At 37.7% G+C, this 26,006-nt stretch overlaps 1 protein-coding gene across 5 annotated transcripts in view; it reads right to left on the bottom strand.

Annotated features, from left to right (window-relative positions):
- Nucleotides 1-6,088: 6,088 nt before the first annotated feature.
- Nucleotides 6,089-26,006, bottom strand: part of SGK3 (serum/glucocorticoid regulated kinase family member 3) — a 142,657-nt gene continuing 122,739 nt past the window's right edge. For all 5 annotated transcript variants that reach the window (XM_047842617.1, XM_047842618.1, XM_047842619.1 and 2 more), the window contains 7 exons: nucleotides 23,369-23,481; nucleotides 23,248-23,284; nucleotides 22,593-22,679; nucleotides 20,773-20,868; nucleotides 17,141-17,296; nucleotides 13,365-13,454; nucleotides 6,089-8,754 (listed from right to left, as the gene is read on the bottom strand). In XM_047842617.1, the coding sequence (XP_047698573.1) occupies nucleotides 8,584-8,754; nucleotides 13,365-13,454; nucleotides 17,141-17,296; nucleotides 20,773-20,868; nucleotides 22,593-22,679; nucleotides 23,248-23,284; nucleotides 23,369-23,481 (750 nt within the window). In that variant the 3' untranslated portion in view covers nucleotides 6,089-8,583. The remainder of the gene's footprint in view (nucleotides 8,755-13,364; nucleotides 13,455-17,140; nucleotides 17,297-20,772; nucleotides 20,869-22,592; nucleotides 22,680-23,247; nucleotides 23,285-23,368; nucleotides 23,482-26,006) is intronic.

The raw sequence follows: 26,006 nt of genomic DNA, 5'->3' as shown, positions 1-26,006 counted from the left end.
TCCATTCAAGATTGCAGCTCAGTTATAGCACTTTTTATTTTATCCTGACTAGCTTTTACTTCTTTTATCTCCACAGAAAGGAGTCTAATCTAATTTTGACTCCAGCTAATATTCTTATTATCATGATTCTAAATTCTGGTTCAGACATCTTGCTTGTATCTGTGTTGGTTAAGTACCTGGCTGTCGTTTCTTCCTGCTCTTTCTTTTGGGGTGAATTTCTTCATTTCATCATTTTGAAGGGAGAAAAGGAATTAATGAGGTAGAAAAAATTACAATTTAAAAATATTAAAAGTTAAAAAATATTAAAATTAAAAAATAAAAAACACACGCACACAAAATAAATAAAATAAATGGTGCTAGTTCCTAGGTGTGTTTTGGTCTGGGTGTTGAAAGTGGCTTGATAGATTAGAGAAAAAAAGGGGAAAAAGAAGAAAAAAAGGAAATCGTTTGAAAACTTGAAAAAACGAGTACACTGAAGTAGACTAAAATTAAATGATGGAAGTAAAATAGAATTTGAAAAAATTTACACAAAATATAGTAGAAAAATATATAGTAGAAAAAATATAGTAGAAAAAAATTAAAAATATTTTTAATAAAAATAAAAAAAAAAAGAAAATTGAATAGTTGGACCAGCTAACAGACTGAAATACGACTGAAATTACTTCATTTTCCCCTAGGAGTCAAACTATGAAGTACTTTATAGCCCATAAACTAAACAGGTGGTGAGACTTGTGTTCTTGAAGAGCAAGGTTGGCCCAGTTGGGTGGGGCTTAGTGTAATGGCTCTGTTCTCCACTAGATGGCTCTGCTAGCCTCCTGGGGTGGATTGTTGTGGCAATTGTAGGTGCATATGTGCATGAGCAGGAGCAGTTAAAATGGTATCACCCAGCTATCCAGTCTCTAGTTTCAGAACTCTGTTCTCCCCATCAACAATCACGCACCTGTCCTTCATTTTTGGCTCCTGTCCACTCCCTGCTTCCACACTGTCAGTGACCAAGCCCCAGGCAGCACCTCCCTCCTGAGTTTTGTCTCAGATGTGGCTGCCTTCCCAGCACCCCCCCCCCCCCCCCCCCCCACTCCTGAGGACTGAGACTTTGATCCACTCCAGTCCTCTGCGGAGGGTCTCACAGAGCAATGGCTGTGTGTCATTCGCACCCAGGAATGCTTGTGGGACCGTGCTGCTGCCGATGCCCAGAAACTGTGGCCAGGTACCAGCCTGCCCTAGAAAAAGTTCACGAGACAGTGTAGCAGCAGTGCCTCAGGGATTATGGAGAATCACAACACACATCTGGCACCAGCCTTCACCCCCAATGACCTTGTTCCAGCACCAGCAAATGTGGCTTTTCTCTGGGGTCTGCTGGGCCCAGGTGGCCTCACAGCCTCTACCAAATGTCTTCCCAGCAGTGGAACTGCTTCTCCCCATGTGGCCTGAGAACCTCACTGTCCCCACTCTACTCCTGGGGATTCACCCTTCCCACCAGACCACCATCAGGTATCGAGCTCTGGAGTTGCAGACTCTCTGTGCTCCCCATTTACAGTCTTAATGGAATTTAAACCCTCTCCCTTTTTGTTTCTCCCTTTTTCAGTCCCTGTGGCTATTTTCAATTTTCTACTTTCTCTCCAGCTGCTTTTCGGGAGGGGTGCTTTTCCCATATTCTACCCCCACCCCCATCTCCATCCTCTCTCCTCAGGCAAAAGCGGCTCCCTGCCCTCCACAGGTTCTCTCTCCCCAAGTTCACCTCTCCACACTGCATACCTGCTGAATTCTGTGCTTCAGGTTGTGCAGATTGTTGTGTTAATCCTCAGATCAGTTTTCTAGGTGTGCAGGATGGTTTAGTGTTGGTCTGGCTGTAATTCATGGACGCGAGACACACAAAAACTTCCATGCTGTTCCACCATCTTGGCTCCTCCTAAAAATGTTTATTTTTGAAAGAGAGAGAGAGCAAGCGGGGGAGGGGCCAAGAAAGAAGGGGAGACAGAGAATCCAAAGCAGGCTCTGACAGCAGTGAGCCCAGTGTGGGGCTCAAACTCATGAACCACGAGATCATGACCTGAGCTGAAGTTGGATGCTCAACTGACTGAGCCACCCAGGCACCCCCATCTTTTAAAAAATTTTTTATTTTTAAAAGTTTGTTTATTTTTGACAGAGAATGAGCAGGGGAGGGGCAGAGAAAGAGAGAGAGAGAGAGGGAGACAGAGGATCTGAAGCAGGTTTCATGCTGCTAGCACAGAGTCCAATGCGGAGCTTGATCCCATGAACTGTGAGATCATAACCTGAGCTGAAATCAAGAGTTGGACACTTAAACGACTGACACACCCAGGTGCCCCCAAAAGATTTTACTTTTAAGCAATATCTACACCCAATGTGGGGCTCAAACTCACAGCCCACAGATCAAAAGTTGCATGCTCCACTGACTGAGCCTGGCAGGTGCCCCTCTCTCAGCACTTTCACTCCATTCTTTTTGCTTGCAGGATTTCTGACGACAAATCAGGTGTAATTCTTTTTTTCCCTTAAATGTTTATTTATTTTGCGAGAGGGGGAGGGGTGAAGGTCAGAGAGAGAGGGAGAGAGAATCACAAGCAGGCTCTGCACTGTCAACGCACAGACTGACTTTGGGCTTGATCCTACAAATTGTGAGATCATGACCTGAGCTGAAATCAAGAGTTGGACACTTAACTGAGCCACCTAGGTGCAAGTCAGGTGTAATTCTTATCTTTGTTCCTCTATAATGTTTTTCCTCCAGTTTCTTTCAGGTTGTTTTCATTATCTTTGATTTTCTGAAGTTTGAAAATGACATGCCTCAGTATAATTTTTTGGTATTTATCTTACTTGGTAATCCTGAGCTTCTTCAATCATGGGATAGTGTCTGATATTAATTTGGGAAAATTCTGTCATAACTTCAAATATTTTTTCTTTCTCTTTCTTGACCCTCTGGTATTTCTATACATGTACATTACAAACCTTTTGTAGTTGTCCCACTGTCCCTAGATATGGTTCTGTTTTCTTCAGTCTTTGTTCTTTGCTTTTCAGCTTTGGAGATTTTTACTGAAATAACCTCAAGCTCAGAGATTCTTTCCTCAGCCATGTCCAGTATACTAATAAGCTCATGAAAGGTATTTCTCATTTGTTAGTTTTTGTTGTTTAAATCTCCAGCATTTCTCTTTAGTCTTATGATTTCCTTCTCTTTGCTTACATAACCCATCTGTTCTTGCTTTATCCATTTGGGCCCTAAACATATTAAACATAATTTTTTAAAACTCATGGTCTGATAATTCCAACATCCTGCCATGTCTGTTTCTGATGCTGTATCTGTTCAAATTGTAATTTGTGGGGTTTTTTTGTTTTGTTTTGCTTTTTGCCTTTTAGTATGCCTTGTAATTTTTCTTGGTAGCCAGATATGATGTAGTGGGTAAAAGGAAGTGCTACAAATACGTCTTTTAAAATGTGGCAATGTGGTATAGTGGAAGGGGAAGTGTTCTATACTCCTTTTGATAGGTCCTTATTTTAGTAAACCCATGCCCCTGGACAAACTTAACAAGTGTCTTTCTTAGATTTTTTCTCCCTCATTAGGTGGGACAGGGTGGGTGGAGTGGACTGAACTTGGGTCCCTTCTCCTACACATAAGAGTTGAACTGACTATAAGTTTGGTACTTTCCTTCTTGTACATTAGTCTCTGTTAGACTCTGAGAAAACCCCTGCAGGTGACTAACTAGTTTTTCCTAAAGTTAGAAGACCAGAATATCCTGGCATATTTGAAAATTGTCCCTGGGGCACCTGGGTTGCTCAGTCGGTTGGGCGTCCAACTTCAGCTCAGGTTTTCATCTCACAGTTTGTGAGTTCAAGCCTCACATTAGGCTCACTGCTGTCAGCACAGAGCCTGCTTCAGATCCTCTGTCCCCCTCACTTTGCCCTCCTTTGCTTGCATTCTTTAAAAAAGACAGAAAATTGTCCCTTTTCTCCTCCTGCTGGAAGCACAAGAGAATTTTTCCCCAATATTTATTGTGAGAAGCTAGGTGGTCAATTTCACAAAACTGTAGGGATCCCTAAGACTGGGTCCCCCTGGACTTTTGAACTCTCAGTGGTCTACACTTAGCCTCCAGCAATTTGTTAAATCTAGTTCAGGTTTTCTTACTCCTGCACTGGCTCCCGCAGTGTTTGAGTCTCTGCTCCAGTAAGTTCCAACTCTCTATATTCACCCATCTCCCCAGTGTTAGGGGTAGCAGTTTGCCCTGTGTCCTCTCTCTTCTTCTGTATCCAAGAAGAGTCGATGATTCAGTCTGTTCAGTTTTTTACTTGGCAGCTTCTAAGCACTTTACAGGGGAAACTGGAAGTCCCTGTTGTGCATTCTTATATGCTTACATGCCTCAGGTTGTGCTATTTTCACCTCTTTGCCTTTAGTTTTTCTTTGGCTGCAAATTCCTGAATTCTTTCACATGTAATGTGGCACAATGGCTCAAATACTTAAGATGGTAGCATTATAGATTACTTACATTTTACTTTTTATCATATATGTTTTTATTTTGAATATTTTTCACTGAGGTATAACTTATATGAAGCAAAATACACAACTCTTAAGTATTCAAGTCGTATGAGTTTTGACAAACACAAAACTTTGCTTTTGACACCCAACTGAGGCATATAGCTAGGGCTATCTAAGGTAAGTGTTAATGTTCAACATCACTGTATCATTAGCAAAGTAGGTTGTAATTTTTCTATTATTACTATCATTGACATATAAGAGAAAAATTCAACAAAGCAAGGCTATATTAACTACTATCTGGAAAGAACTGAAAACGTCTAACACACTGAGATCAAATTAGACTATTTGGGTAAGTCTGTTTTACCGCCTACTGGATTCCGTAAGTTAACACAGTAACACTTAAATATTGACAACTCATTGTGGAATTCCCCACAGAAACTTACCTAAACTTGAAGTGCAAATCTCTGCTTCCTAATAACATGAAAATGCTGAAAAATGTTAGAAGAAAATGATAAATCTGTGAGATATATTACTGCAAAAGAGAATTTATAGTAAAAACTTCCATGTTACATTTGAGCACAAGATTTGTAATATCACCAAATGTGTCTGGTTCTTCCAGTAAGAAGGTTATGTAAAGTGATGCAATTTTTGTTTTACGTTACTAAGATTCATATGATTCATCATTTTCAGTATATGTAAAATTAACCTTTTGTTTGTAGGATCCTTTGATTAGCTACTTCACTGCTATAAATATCACTCTGAATTTATACTTCTCATAGGCTTTGTGTAATATGCTTTTAAACTATACTCTCTTGACTTTGGGTAAATTATTTAAAAGGTACATTTTGAGACAGCTGTATTTCTTTCTCAATTACCTCTATAAAAATGGGCATGATGTAAGGGAATAGCAAAATTAAATATTTTTGCATAGTGGTCCTTTTAACTATTAAGGACTATGTTTAAAGGATTACAAATGAATGATTATGCAATATTCCCAACACACCAAAAATGCTAAAGATACAAAAATTCCCAATTGGAATGATTTCAGGGAAGTTAGAAGGCAATTTCTTTAAACAACAACAACAAAATTAATTCTTTTTATTTTTAGAGAGAGAGAGAATCTTAAGTAGGCTACACACACCCAGTGTGGAGCCCAATTGGGGCTCGATCCCACGACCCTGGGGATCATGACCTGAGCTGAAATCAAGAGTCGGATGCTCCATCAACTGAGCCACTCAGGTGCCCCAAGAGCAATTTCTCTTAATTGTAGGTGAGTAAAGGAGAACAAAAATGGCAGAGAAGAAGCCCAACCATTTTACAGCAGTGAATCCTTTTGGGCATCTGAACAAAGCCATGTAACACAACTTCCTGTCCCAAGTCAATTTCATTTATACACAGAAGTTGGCATATTATTTCAACGTACTCAAGCCACCTAAAACTCGTCTACATATTTCTAGGGTTCTACATAAATGAACAATGACCTTGGGATATGGAATAATCTATAAAAACCCACAGAATTGTAAACACTGACTTTAAAGGTAAGTGGCAGGAAATCCCATTTTTAAAACAGACCTAATTTCCAAACTACATAAATGAGGAATTAAGTTATTAATTTCAAAACACTTTATTGAAAAAAGTCATTCAAACATCACCAAAAACGTTCCTGTAATTCTCACTCCTGTTTTTCACATAGTGTATGATGTACAAAAGAATGACTCATAAAATATGTAAAGTTTTGTAATATTATGCCTATGGATAATTACTAGTTAACAAGTATGCTAAAAGACACTGGTAATGGTTTTTATAGTGATAAAATTTTACAATAAATCTTTCAAATATTTAAACCACCTTTTAAATGTTCACCATTGCTAAAATTAAATCCAAACAGTGTTTGTTGGCTCTCTCTGTAAATATCTTAAGTTCAGAAATTATTTTGGAATTTAAAAATCTTGAACAGAGAACCTGCTTGCCAGTACCTGCATCATTTAGCACCTCTCCTCAGGTATGCCAAAAATTTGTAATTTTCAGTGTGTGCTATAATGTAACAATGGCTGGGAAGCTCTACACTGTACCATATGCAATAAAATAAGAGGTATGGATAACATGAAGAATGTTAGGCAGTCTTCATTTAGACCTCTGAGTTTATTTTGGTAATAGCCATGAAATGGTTCAACTATTCAAAGGGCACACACTTCTTTTCTAAAAGATTTAGCATGCTATGAAAGAAAAAATAAACTTGAAACTTGGAAGAGGTTTTGTTCCCTGAATATTAAATATGTCAGCCTATGATAATCCATATAATCTAATTTTTATGTGTGTCCAAATATTTAAGTTTTATACTTTTATTCCTCACATATACAAATCATTTTTGTAATGACTTTTATAAACCATCACCAATTTAATTTAAAATAATGACAGGAATTAGAGGATTATTAATCTTTTTGCTAGTTTTATTTTACTGTAAGAGTTGTATTTCTTGTATCCAATAAACATCAGCATAATATTTTAAATTTGTTCTTAAAAATATACAATATTGCACTTTAATTTTTGGCAGTTTAATTAAGGAGTGGCTGAGTAAAAAATAAATCATACAGGAGATTACAGTTTTTATTTTGCTTTATAATAAGCAAAGAGCTTTGTGTAAAAGCAGAACTTACAGTAGTGCCAAATAAACCAAATATTTACAGTGTCCCTATTAAAGTCTTACCTCTAAAGTAAGATTCAGTGTATTGGATGCAAATATTATTAATCTAACAAAAGCACACTCCCCCACCCCATTTTGATGAACATTTTTAAGCCAAAGGGTATTGGTGTGAAATGCTTCTGTGATTTTTTTCTCAAGAGGAAATACATGGAAAGAATGCTTGTTCCTTAAGCTTTTAAAGTTGGTCTCGAAACTTTCACAATGTTTCCTACATGACTTGAAGAATCTCTACTCTAAGAAGCAGAATTCCAAGACAAGCACTCTTTTTAGTTTTTCTGTATTCTCTTCATAGTGACAAGTCCACAGTTAGTTGGTTTTTAGTATGATTTTAAGGTCAGTTTCCTGTACTTTTCATAAGACAAGTAAGATACTGTCATTGCATCTGTTGGAATTATTTTTAACTTGTTACATTGTAGCGAAATATATATTTACACTGACCTAGAATTTGCTATTCTGTTTTTTAATTCCCAATTAGGTAAAAACTCCAGAAAGCTCAATATTTTTCACTTATTAACCAATTAGAAAAACAGTTTTACACAGCTGTCTGCAAAAGCAAATACTGAGATTTAGGCCTACTTAACAATAACATCAAAAGACCAGAAAGAACGTAAATAGAATGTATTTGTAATATAAATACATGACACAGAGACATTCATTTTTGGCACCACCTAAAAAAAAATCCAGTAGTATTTTATTACCCTTCAGATCTTTGGGAATATTTAAACCTTCTAACTATTAAGCTTTTACTTTTCTTACAGAAAAAAAAAATTCGCAAATTTGAATTGGTATTTCAAAAGTAAAGGATCTCCTTGTTATTTCTTAATTTGATCTGCAGAATGAACACTTACTCCAAGTGTTAACTCACAGCCCATGTGTTAACTATGCTTTTACATTTTAATCCTACGAAGAACTGATTATGTCAACCAACGACTTCTCATGGAAAGATGTGATTTCTTCTTAACCACATACCAATTGCATAGTTCTGATCTGAGAACAAAGGTCAAAGTAGAGAGTTACAAAGGCATTAATTTATGTTAACTGAACTGAAATAGGCTGTTGCAAAATAGTCTGTCTTGGGTAGATGTTAGTGTAAACTGAGGGGGAAAAACAGTCATTAGCAAAAAGTTTTCTTTAAAAATAGGTTAATGCTGAGAACAATAGCTTTTAAAATTTGTTTAAAAATAAGCTAATAAACAATAATACAAATTTTAATCCAAAACTTAGCTCTTTGAAATGCCCTATTTTCTTGCATACAGCAGAAAATACATTTTTCATATTTAACATTACATGTAAAAATGAGGCACTAGTTAAACAGATTTGAATATATTCACACAAACAGGAGTTTCAGTCTCATCTGTAGGCTTGTATTCGCCTCAATGGTTTCTGGATGGCAAACTGTTCACAAAAATAAATCTTCTGAAGGAGGTGCATAAGAGAAACCGACAAATGCATCATCTGCCTCCAGTACACTGGCATTCACTATAGAATAGTCAGAAGACACACACACAGAATACGGAACTGTTTCTTCTGTAAATGCTGCATCAAAGTTCCTGATATCATCTGGTCCCGCCTAAAACATCAAAAGCATATTATTATTCCTCTTAGCTTTTTTTAAAAAATATTTTTGAGAGAGAGAGAGAGAAAGAGAGACAGTGTGAATGGCGAAGGGGCAGAGAGAGAGAGGGAGACACAGAATCCGAAGCAGGCTCCAGGCTCTGAGCTGTCAGCACAGAGCCCGACATGGGGTTGGATCTCACAAACCACGAGGTCATGACCTGAGCTCAAGTTGGATGCTTAACCGACTGAGCCACCCAGGTGCCCCTCATCTTAGCTTTTGTTTTCATTAATTTAGTCTTTCATTAAAACCCCTTCACGAATTTGTGTATTTATTCCTGGCAAGTTTAGATGTCTTCCTACTTCGTCACTTCTTCGAAGCAATTTCTGCTTTTCCTTTCCAGAGTTTATTATTTAGGTGAGGTTATCTGTCCTAACAAAGTTCTTTCTGTTGGGAGCTGTGGGGAGACAAGGGTGGCTAGCATAACAGAGTCCTTACCTAAGTCAATGTGAACCTCAGGCCCTCCAACTGACTCCCTTTCTACCCATCACCACCTCTAAGTTTAGAAAAGGAGCCCAAGTAGGTTTTCAAGATGGCACTTTTCACTTGAACTTACAGAAAAATGCTTGCCTGTTAGTTTCTGAACTCTGGGTAGGTAAAGCCTTTTGCTTAAAGAATGAAGGCGTTGTAAATAAAACCGTGCAAATTAAACACTCTTTGCGCTACAGAGGTCGTTAAGCATTCGCCTGTGACACCTTAGCTTTAGAGGCCTGAAGTGGCCAAGAACCTGGGAAGTAAAGCATGGCAGCTGCTCGATGGCAGTGGTTCTTAATCTTCCTTTACAAATTTGATACAACCTAATGGACTCTCCACTTCCAATGTATTTGCAGATAAAAGTTGAGATACAAATTCAGGTGACTCACTCTTAGAGCTCATCCCTGAATCTCTAGGTTACCTCTGCTTTAAGGGGCCAAGGGGGCAGGAATCCTTAGCATGTCCAAGTCATCAAGTCTAACTGAGGTAAAAGACAAGGATCCAGAGAAGATATTCTAAGCTAAGGATATAGTTAGTCTGGCAGGTAGGTCTGCAAACAGTGGAGCAGAGACAAGGGAAACCCAGAATACTAGATCCCTCAATATGAGAAATTCCCCCACTGAAGAGGAAGAAACTGAATTTAGGTACATATAAAAAATGTCAAATCCTTACATGTTATTCTAAGAAGTATGGGCTCTGGAATAAGACTAAGGTTTGAATTCTGGCTATGAAATTTGCTAGCTATAATTTTTTATATAAACTACCTCTCTGTGAGCTCATTTCTGCTTCTGTAAAAATAGTACCACCCACCTGTTAAGGTTTTTTTGAGGATCTGATGTGTGAATACATAAAATTCCCAGAATCTGACATGTAGAAGGTGTTCAGTAAATGATGGCAAATATTCTTCTACTTGATTTTATAGGTATTTTGTGAATGCCGTTATGGGTTGGCTAGTAGTAACAGGGATAATACTGTATTGCTTATGTTAAGAGTTAGGGAGGTTTTGTCTTCAAAGAGCCTGAGCTCAAATTCTAGTTCTTCAACTTTATTTTATTTTTAAAAAATGTTTATTTTGAGAGAGCGTGCATGAGCAAGCATGTGTGTGTGTGCATGCACAAGCGGGAAAGGGGAAGAGAGAGAGGGAGAGAGAGAATCCCAAGCAGGCTCCGTGCCATCTGCACAGAACTGGATGAGGGGCTAAGTATCATGACCTACCTGAGCCAAAATCAAGAGTCAGAGGCTTAACCGACTGAGCCACCCAGACGCCCCTAGTTCTTCAATTTTAAACTCTGGGCAAACTATTAACCATTTCTGTGACTAAGTTAACTCACCTGTATTATATGGAAAATAACAGAACTATTTCAAAGAATTGCTGTCAATGTTAAAAAAAAAAAAGGATACAAGTATTGAGAACATCTACTTAATCATACTCTAGCTTTCTGATCTTTGTTAATCTGTTAAGTGAAAAATGGTAACCTGAGTTTGAACTCTTTTCATATATTTAAAAGCTGTATTTATTCTTCTGTAACTGTGTATTTTGTGTCTTTTGTTCATGTTTCTATTGGTAATTGGTCTTTTTTCTCATTGACTTACAAGAATGCTTTATGTGTTAAAGAAATTTTCTCCAGTTTGTTGTCTGCATTTTTTTTTTCATGTAGACCTTTCTAGATTTAATGTGGCCAAATTTACAATTTCCCCCCCTGTGGCTTCTTGGTTGTGGATCTTGCTTTAAAAAAGTTCAATTAGTCATAAAAAAGCAGGAATCCCAACTGAGGTATCTAACTCTGAAGTCTACATTGTTTCCATTTCCAGTATTGCTTAGGAGTACCTAACTCAACTCTTCAATGTGCCTGATGACCTATTTATCTGAAGATAACTAAAGTCAGTAAGACTTTCAATGTAAAAGTAAAAAGAAAATAATTCTTTTTAAAAAAAATTTTTTTTTTTCAACGTTTATTTATTTTTGGGACAGAGAGAGACAGAGCATGAACGGGGGAGGGGCAGAGAGAGAGGGAGACACAGAATCGGACACAGGCTCCAGGCTCTGAGCCATCAGCCCAGAGCCTGACGCGGGGCTCGAATTCACGGACCGCGAGATAGTGACCTGGCTGAAATCGGACGCTTAACCGACTGCGCCACCCAGGCGCCCCAAAAAAGAAAATAATTTTTAAAGGCCCTAGGTTCTTACTGCAAACTCTAGAAATTAGGGACAAAACTGTCCTTAATGGAGTCTGTCCTTACTTCTGAAACAGTCACTTCTGGATAAGTTAAATGAAATGAGGCAATCTATAAATGTTCTGTTAATAGGTGTACAATATCACACCTACTAAATATTACCAGCCATGAGCAATGCACTGAAACAAACATTTAACAAAATCTGAGTAGACTAAATAATACTTTCCTAAAGTATTTTCCTTATCCTGCACTAATCTACTAAAAAGTCTTTCATGAATTTCGCAACACCAAAAAACTTTAAATAAAAGAAACACAAGTTCACCCATGACCCTGCAAACCCAAATTAATCTTGGTTTATATTATATTCTCTTCCAGTCCTTATGTGTTATTTTTACTGCTATAATCGTAAGTCACAAAAATTATAACTGCCATTTTTTTTAAGTTTATTTGAGAGAGAGAGCACAAGTTGGGTAGGGGCAAAGAGAGAGGAAGAAAGAATTCCACCCAGGCACCCCATAATTGCCATGTTTTTATTTAGCATTATAAGAATTTTCTAAGTGTGTGCTCATTTAAAAAAATATTTGGGGGGGGGGGTAGGTGGGAGGGAGGGAAACAGCGGGGGAGGGGCAGAGAGAGGGGGGATAGAGGATCCGAAGCAGGCTCTGCGCTGACAGCAGCAAGTCCGATGTAGGCCTCAAACTCATGGGAGATCATGACATGAGCCAGAGTCAGATGCTCAACCTACTGAGCCACCCAGATGCACCCTTATTTCTGTATTTATTGTTATCATTTACTTAATTAGACACTCAAGCACAAGAAAGCATAGAAAGAATAGTGACTTTGGAATAAGGCACAGATTTGAATCCTTGCTCTGCTACTTTTCAAATCAGCTATGTGGCATCTCTGACTTTTATTTCTTCATTTATAAATCATGTATAATAAGGAGGACAGTAATGGCAGTAACCTGGCAGTATGGGGAATAAACTTCATACTGTGATGCATAAAAGTATCATAAAAGTATATATGCCTATATATATAGCTATCAATAGTTTAGTAATATCATTATTGGTCTATTATGGATGATTAAAAAATTCCCTATTGTTCTATATTTATTTCCCCAAATTTCCAACATAATCTTCAATGCAGCTTTCAGCTTTAAAAAAAATTATGTTTATGTAAATTTTTTCTATCAGCTGATTTACCAAGTCAAGCTAACATGAAAATTTTATTTTCCAAAAAGGGATATGACAATTTACATTACCATTAATGTTTGCCTGTGCCTAGTTTTATATCAATGTAGAAAAAAGATGCATTAATGTTACTTAAAATTAAAAAAAATTTATTTAAAGCACAATCCTCTCTAAATCTAGAGGTATGCTTTTTTTTAATTTTTTTTTTTTTTTTTTTTTTTTTTTAAAGAGAGAGAGAGAGAGAGAGCATGAGGCAGGGGAGAGGAGCAAAGGGACAGAGAGAGAATCTTAAGGTGGTTCCACACTGAACGTGGATATGGGGCTCAATCCCATGACCCTAAGATTATGACCTGAGCCAAAATCAAGAGTTGGAGCTTTAACAGACTGAGCCACCCAGGTGCCCCAATTTGCATCTTTTTTAATCTAATGAACTTATCCCTTTCTTATACATGCTCCAAAGAAACATTTCATAATTGCTGTGCTGGGTGATACTTTTACCAATGCAATGTAGCTATAATCTTATTGGTCATCTTGAAGTTATCAGTATACTAGAAAATGCTGAGAAACAGATTTTTAAAGTATTTAAGGTACTGATTCAATTTCATTCACATGAGATTTTGAGATCTATTGCCAAAGTTATGATGAGCTATATAGTTCTACATTTCACTATTTATTTATTTATTCCATTTTACTATTTTAGAAAGCAAGATTTGGATATATACTTACCACATTAGGATTAAATGGTGGTGGAATCTTCTTTTGTACAAGATCAGTCCAGCTGAGTGATTCAAAAAAAGGATGATTCTGAATTTCAAGCTAGAATGTTAAAAAAAATACATATATTTTTTATAATGTTGAAAAATATAATTAAGTACTCACTGAAGAATTATATGAAGGCAAACCATTACCACTTTGTCCCTCACTAATTATTTTTAGGTACATGTTTATGTTATTCATGTAGCAAAATGGCATAGGGGAGAGACTGCCAGAGCAAAACAGGAAAGACAGTTACTTGGAATGACCAACTTAAGTGATATCCTCTTCACAGTAATAGTTTCTTCATAGGTAAAATAAAGATACCTCACAGGCTGCTTTAAGGACCAATGGAAAATATGGAAATAAAAGAGGTATGAAAAGAATAAGGTACTACATAGCTACAAAGAACTATAATTATTGTCTGAATGGCAGAGATAAAAAAGAAGTTAGGCAAAAAGTTTTTTACACAGTGGGGCAGAGGTAAAATCAAGGGGATGAGCTATTTTACCAAAAAAAAAAAAAAAAATTCTATTCTGGGTTAGTATTATCAAAAGATGGCACAGTATTTATTCCAGTTATTTTCCCTGCAAGGTGACACAGAAGTGTATAAAGTAGGATCCAACCTAGTTTGGTGGGTTTAAAAAGACACCTTGGAGACTAAGTAATGTTTGATCAGAAGTCTGAAAGATGATAAAAATTAGATAAAAAATGACAGGGAGAACATTCCAGGCAGAATATGAAGGCCCTCATGTGGCAAAGAGGTTAGTTTGATGAAGAAAACGAGCCAAGGGGCACCTGGGTGATTCAGTTGGCTAAGTGTCTGACTCCTGGTTTCAGCTCAGGACAAAATCTCATGATTCGTGAGTTTGAGCCCCACATCGGGCTCTAAACTGACAGCACAGAGCCTGCTTGGGATTCTCCCTCTTCCTCTCTCAGTCCCTCCCCCTGCTTGTACGTGCATGCATGTGCGTGCTCTCTCTCAAAATAAATAAACAAACTTAAAATACAGGGAAGGATTGGGACTGTCACACAAGGTGAAGCCTAAGAGGTAAACTGACATATCATACTGGTTAAAGAATTACATTAAGAATTTTGAATTTTATCCTAGGATTATGAAAAGCCATCAGGGTATTTTAGATACGGGAATGTCACAAATATAAGGGATTTCCGGTTTGTTTTTTTTTTAAGACCTGAATGTAATAGGGAAATGGACTGGAAAGCCATGGCCAGATTAAGGAAACAGAGCTACTGTTGTGGCAAAAAAAAGTTGAAAATGGTAAGGGTACCTGGCTCAGTTGGTGGAGTGTGCAACTCTTGATCTCGGGGTTGTGGGTTTGGGGCTCAAGCTGGATGGAAAGATTACTTAAAAATAAAATTAAAAAAAAAAAGTTGAAAAAGGTAGGAAAAGTGTAGTCACAGTCAAGTAGAAGAGTGTATAGCTATAGGAAAGATTTAGGAGGCAAATGCAACAGGATCTGGCTGTTGGTTGAATATGGAAGTAAGGAAGAGAGAGAAGTAGAGAATGACTCATATTTCTGACCTGAGGCACACAAAAGGAAGATGGCAGGAGTTCAGCAGTTTTGAATATGCTGTGTTTAAGGTACTAACCAGAAATCCAAAGACTGGTGCTGAACATGTAAGTATTATGAGTCCAGAGTTAAGAAGAGAGGTCTGGACTGAAGTTATAAACGTGTGAGATGAAAACACAGAGATAACCAAAGCCACTGGGCCAACTGAGACTGTCCAGAAAGAGAACACAGAAGAAAAGGGGGTTTAGGCCAACCAAAAGGAACCACAACATTTAACCATCAGGTTGAGGAAAGTGGCTTATACAGGACATTACGGAGGAGGGCCTGGAAATACAGAATGAGATGACTGTGGGCTCTTGCAGAAGCCTATGGAACAAGAAAGAGTGTTGGAAGTTTAAATACTGCTGAGAAGGCAAGTTGAGGAATAGAGGGATTTAGCAATTCTAGTAGCTATTTTTGGTAAATTGAGAAATGAGAAGAGGCTGGGAAAGAAAAAAATCAACACAGAAACTTTTATGACGGGAAAAAGTTATTACCTGGCAGGCCAGCATGGTTGAGGGCTTTCAGTTTAAGAAGAGATTTGAATATGTCTCATTATTGCTTGGAATGCACTCTAACAAAAGGAAGCAGTTATCTGTGCAGAAAAATAGCATGCACAGGGTTCCCTGCAAGAAGTCAGGATCCAGGGCAGATGTACAAACTGGCCTTGTCCACTACATTAGGAAGAAGGAAATGACAGCAAGCAGGAGTGTGCAGGTCTTCAAATCTGACAGCGAGGCTGAGCTAGTTCCACTCTGCTGATTCTACTCTCCCTATAAAATAGAAGGCAAGATCATCTGCTAAAAGTGAAGAAAAGGAGTCTGGAAATTTGGAGAGAAGGTCTGAAATCATTAATACAGACAGTAGGAGAAGCAGCTAGAGAAACACAGGAACATTACCAAGCAGCGATGAAGCACAAAGGAGATTAATGACTAAACTTCATAGTGCTTCCAATATGCCCAGTGGGACAGCCTTCTTCAGCACTGTTTAGCAGCCCAGAAGATGACAAGTGGATTCATCCAGGGTTGTGATTTGTGTCAGCGAATTCCATAAAAGGCCCAAGGGTCAAGAAGATGTGAAGTATTAGAAAGACTGAATAAAACCAATGGACTATGGAATGAATCCAAGCTAGGCAGAAAACTGTTGACAGAGCTACGTACTGGGGAGTGTGGGAAAGGAAAAGCTCCAGCAGACAAGTTTGTTATTCACAGCTCAAGTTCACGACTGATGAAAGAATCCCCAAGAATTTGTGAGAAACTTGAGTTTAAAAGTCCATGTTGACACACCAACATAACACCAGTAGCTACATAAGCAATTTAATTTACACTAATTTTTTAAAAAGATTTTTTTATTTTTAAGTAATCTCTACACCCAAGGTGGGGCTCAAACCCACAACCTCAAGATCAAGAGTCACATGCTACACCAACTGAGTCAGCCGGGTGCCCCTAATTTTAAAAAAACCAAAAAACCAAAAAAGACCCATCAAACCTGTAGATTCTATAATTACCTCAGAGAGGTGTCACCAAATTCTCAGGAAAAAAAGTTATTTAATGTTAGTTCAAGGCAAAAGGCATTACCTCATGCAGACAGGAGCCACTTATAAATTGTTTCAATAAAATGATTTAAAAGTTTAGGTAATCACAAAATTCATGCCACACATTTTTTAAAAAGGGAGGGGAAATTCTTATAAATGAAAAAAATATATAATAGGGTATGAGGGGTGTCTGGGTGGCTCAGTTGGCTGAGAGTCCGACTCCCAATTTCAGCTGAGGGTTCATGGGATTGAGCCCTACATTGGGCTCCACGCTGAGCGTGGAGCTGGCTTAAGATTCTTTCTCTCTCTCTCTCTCTCTCTCTCTCTCTCTCTCTCTCTCTCTCTCCACCACTCTCCCCACGTGTGCTCTCAAAATTAAAAAAAAATTTTATATAGGGTATGAAAGCATGATGTGAGGGGTGAAGTGGAGAGGCTCAAACGGTCATAAAGATCAAACAAAAAAACATACATGCAAGTGCTTCACGCCATATAAACATGGTAAAAACTGCTGGGACACATGTGCTTTTTTTTCATGGTGTTATGTAAGAGTTACATTCATCCCATTAAATGCCACATAAAATAAGAATTTTTCTTCAAGTCTCAAATAAGCTTAAATAAAGTGGTACTGGGAAGGATGTACATACAAAGTCTTCTTTGGCACCGAGTCGATTTTGCCTGTCTTTCTCTAGGAGTTCTTCCAGAATGGACCAGGCTGTGAGGCTCACTCCTGGCCTCAAACTTAGGGGCTTGTGAAGAATATTGTCATACATTTCAGCTACATCTCGGCAATAAAAAGGAGGCTGGGAAAAAAAGGAAAAAAAAGTTAGGGTTTTTTTAATTATTATTTTATTTTTAAAGTTTATTTTTAAAGTTTATTTTATTTTTAAAGTTTATTCATTTTGAGAGAGAGAGAGAGAGTGTATGTGTGTGTGCACGTGCGTGTGCGCGCAGGGGAGGGGCAGAGAGAGGACAGAGAGAGAATCCCAAGCAGGCTCCACACTGTCAGCACAGAGATCCATGCAGGGCTTGAACCCACAATGAGATCATGACCTGAGCCTAAGTCAGACACTTAAACGACTGAGCCACTTAAGCACCCAGTGTTTGTTTTTTTTTTATGTTTATTTTTTAGAGAGAGAGTGTGAGCCGGGCAGGGCAGAGAGAGAGAGAATCTGAAGCAGGCTCTGCAATGCCAGTGAAGAGCCTGACACAGGGCTCTAAGCAGGGCTCAAACTCACAAATCATGAGATCGTGATCTGAGCCGAAGTTGGACACTTAACCAACTAAGCCACCCAGGTGCCCCAGAAGTTAGTGTTAATTGAACTATACCAAAATGAGGTTGAAAGAATTGGATTCAGCCTTGATCTACAGGAATCAGCCTGGGTCTGGACAGCTGCAGAAATGCAAAGGTTTCTGTGGGCACGTGTACATCTGCAGCATAGTCTCCAATGCAAAGAGGTTGGTTTTTATTTTTTTAAGTTTATTTTTAGAGAGAGAGAGAGAGAGAGAGAGAGAGCAGGGGAGGGGCAGAAAAGGAGGGAGGGAGGGGAGGGGAGGGGAAGGGAGGGGAGGGGGGACAGAGAGAGACAGAGAAAGAGAGAGAGAGAAAGAAAGAAAATCCCAAGCAGGCTCCGCACTGTCAGCAGGGAACCAGATGTGGGGCTCGTTCTCATGAACCGTGAGACCATGACCTGAACCAAAATCAAGAGTTGGGTGGGCGTCTGATTTCGGCTCAGGTCACGATCTCATGGTTCATGAGTTCAAGCCCCACGTCGGGCTCTGTGCTGACAGCTCAGAGACTGGATGGAGCCTGCTTCGCATTCTGTGTCTCCCTCTCTCTCTGCCCCTCCCCCGCTCACGCTCTGTCTCTCAAAAATAAATAATGTTAAAAAAAATTTTTAAAGCCAGCATCATGTAGAGCCCACTATGTGCTCACTGAAATGTTTAGGAACACCCTGCAGACAGGTGTAAACTGCATAATAGTACCTGACAGAAAACCACCAACCTCATCAGAAGCATAATGGAAGAGGGGCGCCTGGGTGGCGCAGTCGGTTAAGTGTCCGATTTCAGCCAGGTCACGATCTCACGGTCCGTGAGTTTGAGCCCCGCGTCAGGCTCTGGGCTGATGGCTCAGAGCCTGGAGCCTGTTTCCAATTCTGTGTCTCCCTCTCTCTCTGCCCCTCCCCCGTTCATGCTCTGTCTCTCTCTGTCCCAAAAATAAATAAAACGTTGAAAAAAAAAATTAAAAAAAAAAAAAAAAGAAGCATAATGGAAGAATTATTGCAGAGATTCCACACAGATCAAACATTAAATAATTTCTTGAGACTTCAGAATAAACTAATTAAAACAGAGATTGCTAGGAGAGAAGACCTGAAGATAGTGCTCCTTCCTAAGTACTTGCGGTAATGGCAGTATTATGGGTGTACTCTGCAGAATTACAATTCTATTGCTACAGCTTAAAGACCTGTAGAGCTTCCACATGAGGATTAACTAATCATGCAGTTAAGTTTTAAACTCAAAATAATTTTTAAAGTTAAGGGAGTTATAGGCTTGTCACTTTTATTTATTTTTGAGAGAGAGACAGAGCACCAGTGGGGGGAGGGGCAGAGAGAGAGGGAGACACAGAGTCCAAAGCAGCTCCAGGGCTCTGAGCTGACAGCACAAAGCCCGACATGGGGCTCGAACCCATAAGCTGTGAGATCATGACCCAAGCTGAAGTCGGACACTTAACCGATTAAGCCACTCAGGCACCCCGTAACATTTTTACTTTTTAAAACTGAAATTAATTTTTTCATTTTTCTATTTAAAAAAAATCTTTTAAAGGTTTGAGAGAAAGAGAGAGTGAGAGCATGCAAGTGAGCTGGGGAGGAGCATAGAAAGAGAATCCCAAGCAGGCTCCACACTCAGTATGGAGCTCCACATAAGGCCTCAATCTCACCACCATGAGATCATGACCTGACCCGAAATCAAGAGTCAGATGCTTAACTGGGTCACCCTTGAACTTCATTTTTAAATAAAGTCTCATTTATGAAATATATGTTTCAAATGTTCCCTTTTGAGGCAACTGCATTTTACATACAAGGATAGTATTTTACATTTTCATGGTCCTCTAAAGAAATTTGAAAGGTTCAGAGATAACAGGATGGCAAATATCCAGCAGTTAAAGAAAGTAAGGTGTATCAGGTATTCCAAGTCACTAGCATAACCAGGAAATCGACTCTTTTCATAAGCAAGGGCAAAGAAGAGACAGTGTTGGCTGTCATAGGAATCTATCATTCAAAGTTTGCAACATAAGACAAATGTTCTAACATGTGCCTTATGTGTTAGATTACACTAAGAGCTCCCCAGTTTTCAGTGGGGGGGGGGGGAGGGGGGAAGCCCACACAAAACAAGTGAAACAAACAAAAAAACCAAGCCCCAGCTCAGGTCTCAGCTGATGGTATTATTTGGCTTTGTGTGGGAAGCAGCATAGGAGATGAGTGCACAGTTCCCAGCATGAGGTTGCTGGACACTCAGGGGACCACAAAAGGACTCTAGAAACTATTCTAAAAATCTCAAAAAGCCTAAAGAAAAACATGTGTTGTTCCTGTAAGAGTATGTAAACTGACTGCCTAAATTGTTTGCTTTGGTTGGAATGATATTAATCAATACAGTAGAACAACTTTACACATGTTAATCAGAAGCTCTGGTTGGTCTTATGTGTCTTTAATTAATAAAAACCAGGGCAATTGATTTCATAGTGAACATCCCTTTTTTTTTTCAATAAAATCTCCCAGACATGGTGTTTATGGTAAAGGCAAGAGAAAGTTCCCAATGGTGGAAAAAGTGGAGCACCAGTGTATTATATCTTATAAAAATAAAATACAAGGCAAAACCCAAAAGATACTATCTTCTGATAAATACAAAAATATTTTTCTTCCCATCTTTTTGAAATTGGGCAGAATGATGACTGGGGTAAACTGAATGAAAGTGGATAATATTAAAAAAAAAATAAAGTGGATAATATTAACGTTGTAACTAGTATCTACTTCTAAAAAATCCAAGTGGGATGAGAACACCTGATTAGTACAACAGAAAAAATGACATTAAAAGACCAGTAACAAAGCAAAAGTTTTTTGGTGTGTGTGTGCATATCCCTAATGTGATTTTGGATTTGTTTAACCAGGTTACTATTGCTCTATTAGTGTTAAATAAGAGTCCTCCAGATTACTAAAATGAGAGCGAAAACTCAAAGAATTAAAATATACTGGAATAATAATGAAAGAGTAGAAATACATACCAATCCATACAGCATTTCATAGAGAACAGCACCAAGGCACCACCAATCTACAGTGTTGTCATAGGGCTGTTTTCTGATTACTTCAGGAGCAAGGTACTGTGGAAAACATTAAATATTAGAGCAACTTGATACACAACTCATGGTAAAATTTAGGAATAATTAAGAAATTTAACAAATTTAAGATGTTACTATGACACTAAAAACCTATCATCTAGATTTTTAATTGGCTAGGTATTCTCATCCTGTATCAGTGGTTCCAAGGTGATAATACTCTTCAGAATCATCTGGGACATTTTTCAAAATACACATATTCAAGTACTTTCCTCCATAAACTGTGATGCAATTAAGGCAAACAGAAGATAAGAACAAATGTAGAAATCTGTAACACTATGTAAACTAGATATTGGGCTGGAAGGGCAGGGAGTCTTTCACAAGAAATTTATTTTAGAAATTCTTCTAGTCATTACTTGTAATTGTTTCTCTTTAAACAAGAATTTTTAATGTAGCAAATATAATGTTTTTTCCCTTTAAAGAAAAAATAATTCTATAATTTTTACTAGAGAATTACAAATAGCAATTCTCTAATATAATTATTTAGAAAAGTTGTGATTAGATGGCTATGCACATTTTAATTTGTGAAACATTTAAACTCATCACAATTTCACACATATAAAATGCTGAATTTGAATTCTAGATTCCAAGACATATATTTTCTGTTCCCATATGAAATAAGGAAATAATTTCTTAAGCCTTCTTTCTAATGTGATCCAAAGATATGGCAAAATATATAAAAAGGGTTTAATAATTTCTGATTACATTTAGATTTAGATGACCAAAAAAACTTGTGTTTCCTTTCTAAAAATTACAGGACTTAAAGATTTTGTTAACTATGAAATCAACACACATTCACAAAAAAAAGGTTTCTTCATACACAAACTGAAACAGAATGATTACAAATATACACAAGAGCTAGGGTGATAGAGAAAGGAAGGAAGGAAGGAAGGAAGGAAGAAAAGAAAAAGACATTTCAAAGTACTCTCACTTTTAAGTTAAAAATTTTTTTCTGATCTTGATTAAAAGACTCATGAGCCATTTTACCACACATTGCAACACAATATTCGCAACTACTCTATGATAAAGATGAAATACTACCTGGCATCTAAGATCACTATAAATACATTAAAATTAGGACAGTTTAAAATAAACTAAACATACGTGTGTGTGTGTGTGTGTGTGTGTGTGTGTGTGTGTGTGTGTGTGTGTGTGTAGTGAGAATAACAAGGCTTTAACATAGCTTGTAAGGATTATTATTATTGTTTCAAATAGAAGGATACATTTTCTGCTAGCTAACATGATTAGAGAGTGAGATGTTCTGATTAATTCTGACTTGCAATTTTTTCCTTCCATATTCACTACTTTACTCTCTTCTGTTAATGAACACTTAGTGTAATTCAATGGCTGTTAGTACATTTAGAATGGTGTAAACATTACCACAACTTTAGGACTTTTTCATTACTGATTTGTGATTTTTTTAAAATAAAGGATATGGTAAACTTTTAACATTATAAGCATAATTTATATCTTTGTTGGGTTATCTGTGGTAGCTTGCAATCATAATTAAAAATACTATCAGTAAACTTTAAATGTTCTGAAGGGATGATTATCATATATTTCCAAGTGGCTGGAAGCTGAAATTCTACTTCAGTAGAAAGCAGAAAATATTCTACTTTTCTGATTTCAAATATTATATATGCAATTTGTGATTCATTTTTGCATTTTAAACATGATTATATAAATGACAAATGAGACATATTTCTTACCTCTGGTGTCCCACAAAATGTTGTTGTCGTGTCAGAAATAGCAATTCCTTCTTTACAAAGCCCAAAATCTGTTAAGACAACATGTCCCTGACAAATACAGGGGCAGTAAGATAAAACAGTGCATGGGCATAAACTCACAATTTTTAAAACCATTTCACTTTTAAATAATTGTAGACACACAGGAATTTGCAAAAATATTACAAAGAGTTTTGTATACCCTTCACCAATGCTAATATCTTATATAACTGCAGTAAAATATCAAAATCAGGAAACTGACATTGGTAGAATACTGTTAACCAGATTGCCAATTTTACCCAGTTTTGGGTTTTTTACATGCATTTGGGTATGTGTGGTTCTATGCAATAGAGGTGTGCAGATTTGTGTAACTATCACCACAATCAAGACAAAGAACTGTCCAACACCTCAAAGGATCAAAAGAACTCACTCATGCTACCCCTTTATCTTTTCACTCTGCTTTTCCCACTGTCCCTGTCACTTTACAACCATTAATCTGCTTTCCATGTCTACAGTTTTGTCATTTTGAGAATGTTATATAAATGGAATCATGCAGTGTAGAGCTTTTGAGATAGATTTTTTTTCCACTAAGCATAAATGAGAATAAAATTGACAATCAGTAGATTTTTAAAATACTTACTACTGAATCCAGAAGAATATTTTCTGGTTTCAAGTCCCTATTAAATTGAAAGGAAAGCAAAACTGAATATTAACTGAAAGTAATAAAATGACATTTTTACAAGAAATACATTAAAATTTACCTGTACACTATTTTGATGGAGTGCAAGTAACCCAATGCACTGGCAATTTCAGCAGCATAAAACCTAGCTCTGTGTTCGGGAAAGGACCGTTCTCTCTGTAAGTGGAAAAACAGCTGTAAAATGGGGGAAAAAGAAAGATATTAAGATCATTCACACATAAAGTGAAACAAACATATCCTATAAATACAAAAATAGGATTTTTGTTATTCTGAACATGAGATAAAAATGCCCCAAAGCCCAGAACTGTGACTCTCCCTTGTGTGTCCCCCACATAGCAATTATTCTCTCTTGAACCATGCATCTTTCTTTACCCTTGCTAACTTGCTCATCTCTCATTTACTCCTCAATCTTCAATGCATCAGTGTCCTTATCACTCTGGAAAAGATTATCAACAAAGACCATAGCCATGTGGTTATCTCACTAGACCTTTCTTAACTGTGCTTTCATTTGGAAAAAAAAAAAATCAAACCCTATTCAGAGATTGAAAACAAGCGGCAGGCAGACCAAATATAACCCACAGATCTCATTTGTTTGAGCCAAATACTGTTTTTAGAAAAATCTCAATTAAATGGTAACATTTAAAAACGGGAGAAATTTTTGGGGGATAAAAACTCATAGTTCTGGTTTCTTCTGGGGGGGGGGCGGGTGGGGGAAGAGAAGGAAACTCTGCAACATTAAGCCTAAATTCCAATGTGGTAGCAAATGGTGGGAACTGAGCAGCAGCTGGACTCTCCAGTTCACTTCTTACACTTCTGAATCCTTAACTTATGTCTTACTTACAATCTGCCCTTTACTCCTTAGGTTACCTGCCTGGGTGAAGTTTGTCCTAGGTCCTTCCTCTAAGTTCCCTGGCTCTTAAAACAATGATCTCACCTTAGGTCTCCTTCCTTGGAGAGTTCCATCTCTGCTCCTTTCTGCCCCTTTACTCTGCAGGGATAACAAGGTTTTTGTCCTCGGTCTCTTCACAGTCATCCTTCCTCTGGATACCCACCCTGCCTGGGTGACCTAGTCCATTCCAGTGATTTTAACTAACCCCCTCAACACTGAGGTCTTTCATATGGCCATACCCCACCTAGACCTCTGCTTAGGGCTTCTTCTACAAAGACCTGCTGCCTGCTGTTCTTTCTTGACTATTTCACAAGCCAACAAACTCAACTTGTCTAGAACAGAGCCCCTTGTCTTCTTTTACAAACTTAACTGCCACTGTGGTATTCTACTCCTTTAATGACATCACTTTCTATCCAGCTCTCTAAGCCATGGAAGGCAACAAGGTACAGGTTTTATAGCTGATCAGACCTGGATTCAAATTTTCTCCTTTTGTGTGCAATTCGTTCCACTTCTCTGACTTAACAAAAATTGTCCCCCAATTTTTCTTAACCTCTTCTGAAAGGTTATGGTGAAGATCAGTTATACCAGATCCTGACACAGTAGATAAGTGGATGCTGGCCTGGGATTCACCTAGACTGCTCCTTTACCCTCAGCCTCTGTCTCTAACTAATGAATAAATTCTTCTGCTGTTATCCTTTAATTATTTCTGGAATACTCCCTCCTATTTAGCCCTATTACTGCCTTTGTTAGCTGTGGCTTATACTATTACAATATGCTATATTGATCTGATCACATCTAATATAATAGTAATGAAAATTACCCCAAATGAAAAACTGACCATTCACTAATGATAGCTAACACTATTTACTAAATCAAAGGCAGCATGCTAAGGACTTTATATGCTTGTATTATTTAAATCCACCCAACTATTTTGAGGTAGAAAATTAATGAGGAAGCTGAGGCTCAGGAAGGCTTGTTTATATGCCTCGTATCATAAAACTTACTTCTTTATACTCTACCTGGCTCCAAAACAGATGTGAAGTAGCATGCAAAAGTAAGTATCACACATCAAGGTTAAAATGTTAAGTATGAGAATCAGGGGACAACACTAGTAATAACAACAGGAAACCCATAATGAAATTATACTCTTCGTACCTCTATCTGTTCTCCTTGTCTTTACTGCTATTCTACCTACTACTGCCCTTTCAACACCTCCTCCACCAACCCCAATATTCTATTCCATTCTTTTCATTCCTCATTATCCTGGCCAAGTCTATTTTTTAGAACACAATCCTACCTCTTTCCACCTTTGCCACTCAGTTTATGAGTGATGACTGGGTAAAAAGAGCTCAGAAGCAAGGTCCTAAAACAGCATGAAGAAACCACGGACAAAACAGGAAGCCTGCAAGAGGATCTGCATTTAACGCCTTGCATGACATTTCAAATACACAGAGTGGTACTGAGGTCTAGGTTAATTAAATCCAGGACCTGACACTTACACATGATGACACTGAAAAAGTTACTTAACTTCTCTGAGCCTTAGTTTCCTTATATATAAAATGGGCAGAAGAGTGTATATCTAAAACAATTATATTGACTAATTCAAATAATGCAGGTAAAATAATTACAAAGTGCCAGGCCCTCAATAAATTCTCAATATATGTTAGCACTCATGTACACACAAAATAAAATGACAACCTTAAAATCTTCAACCTTCATAGTCTTGCTTCTACACTGAGGAGGCATTCAGCACTTCTGTCATAGATGTAGGTGGTTGAATAATGATTCTTTTATGATCTTCCCCCAAAAT

Source organism: Prionailurus viverrinus, chromosome F2 (assembly GCF_022837055.1).
Source record: "Prionailurus viverrinus isolate Anna chromosome F2, UM_Priviv_1.0, whole genome shotgun sequence".
Taxonomy (NCBI): Eukaryota; Metazoa; Chordata; class Mammalia; order Carnivora; family Felidae; genus Prionailurus; species Prionailurus viverrinus.
Note: the sequence above shows the minus strand (reverse complement) of the source record. Positions and strands in the feature narration are given on the sequence as shown.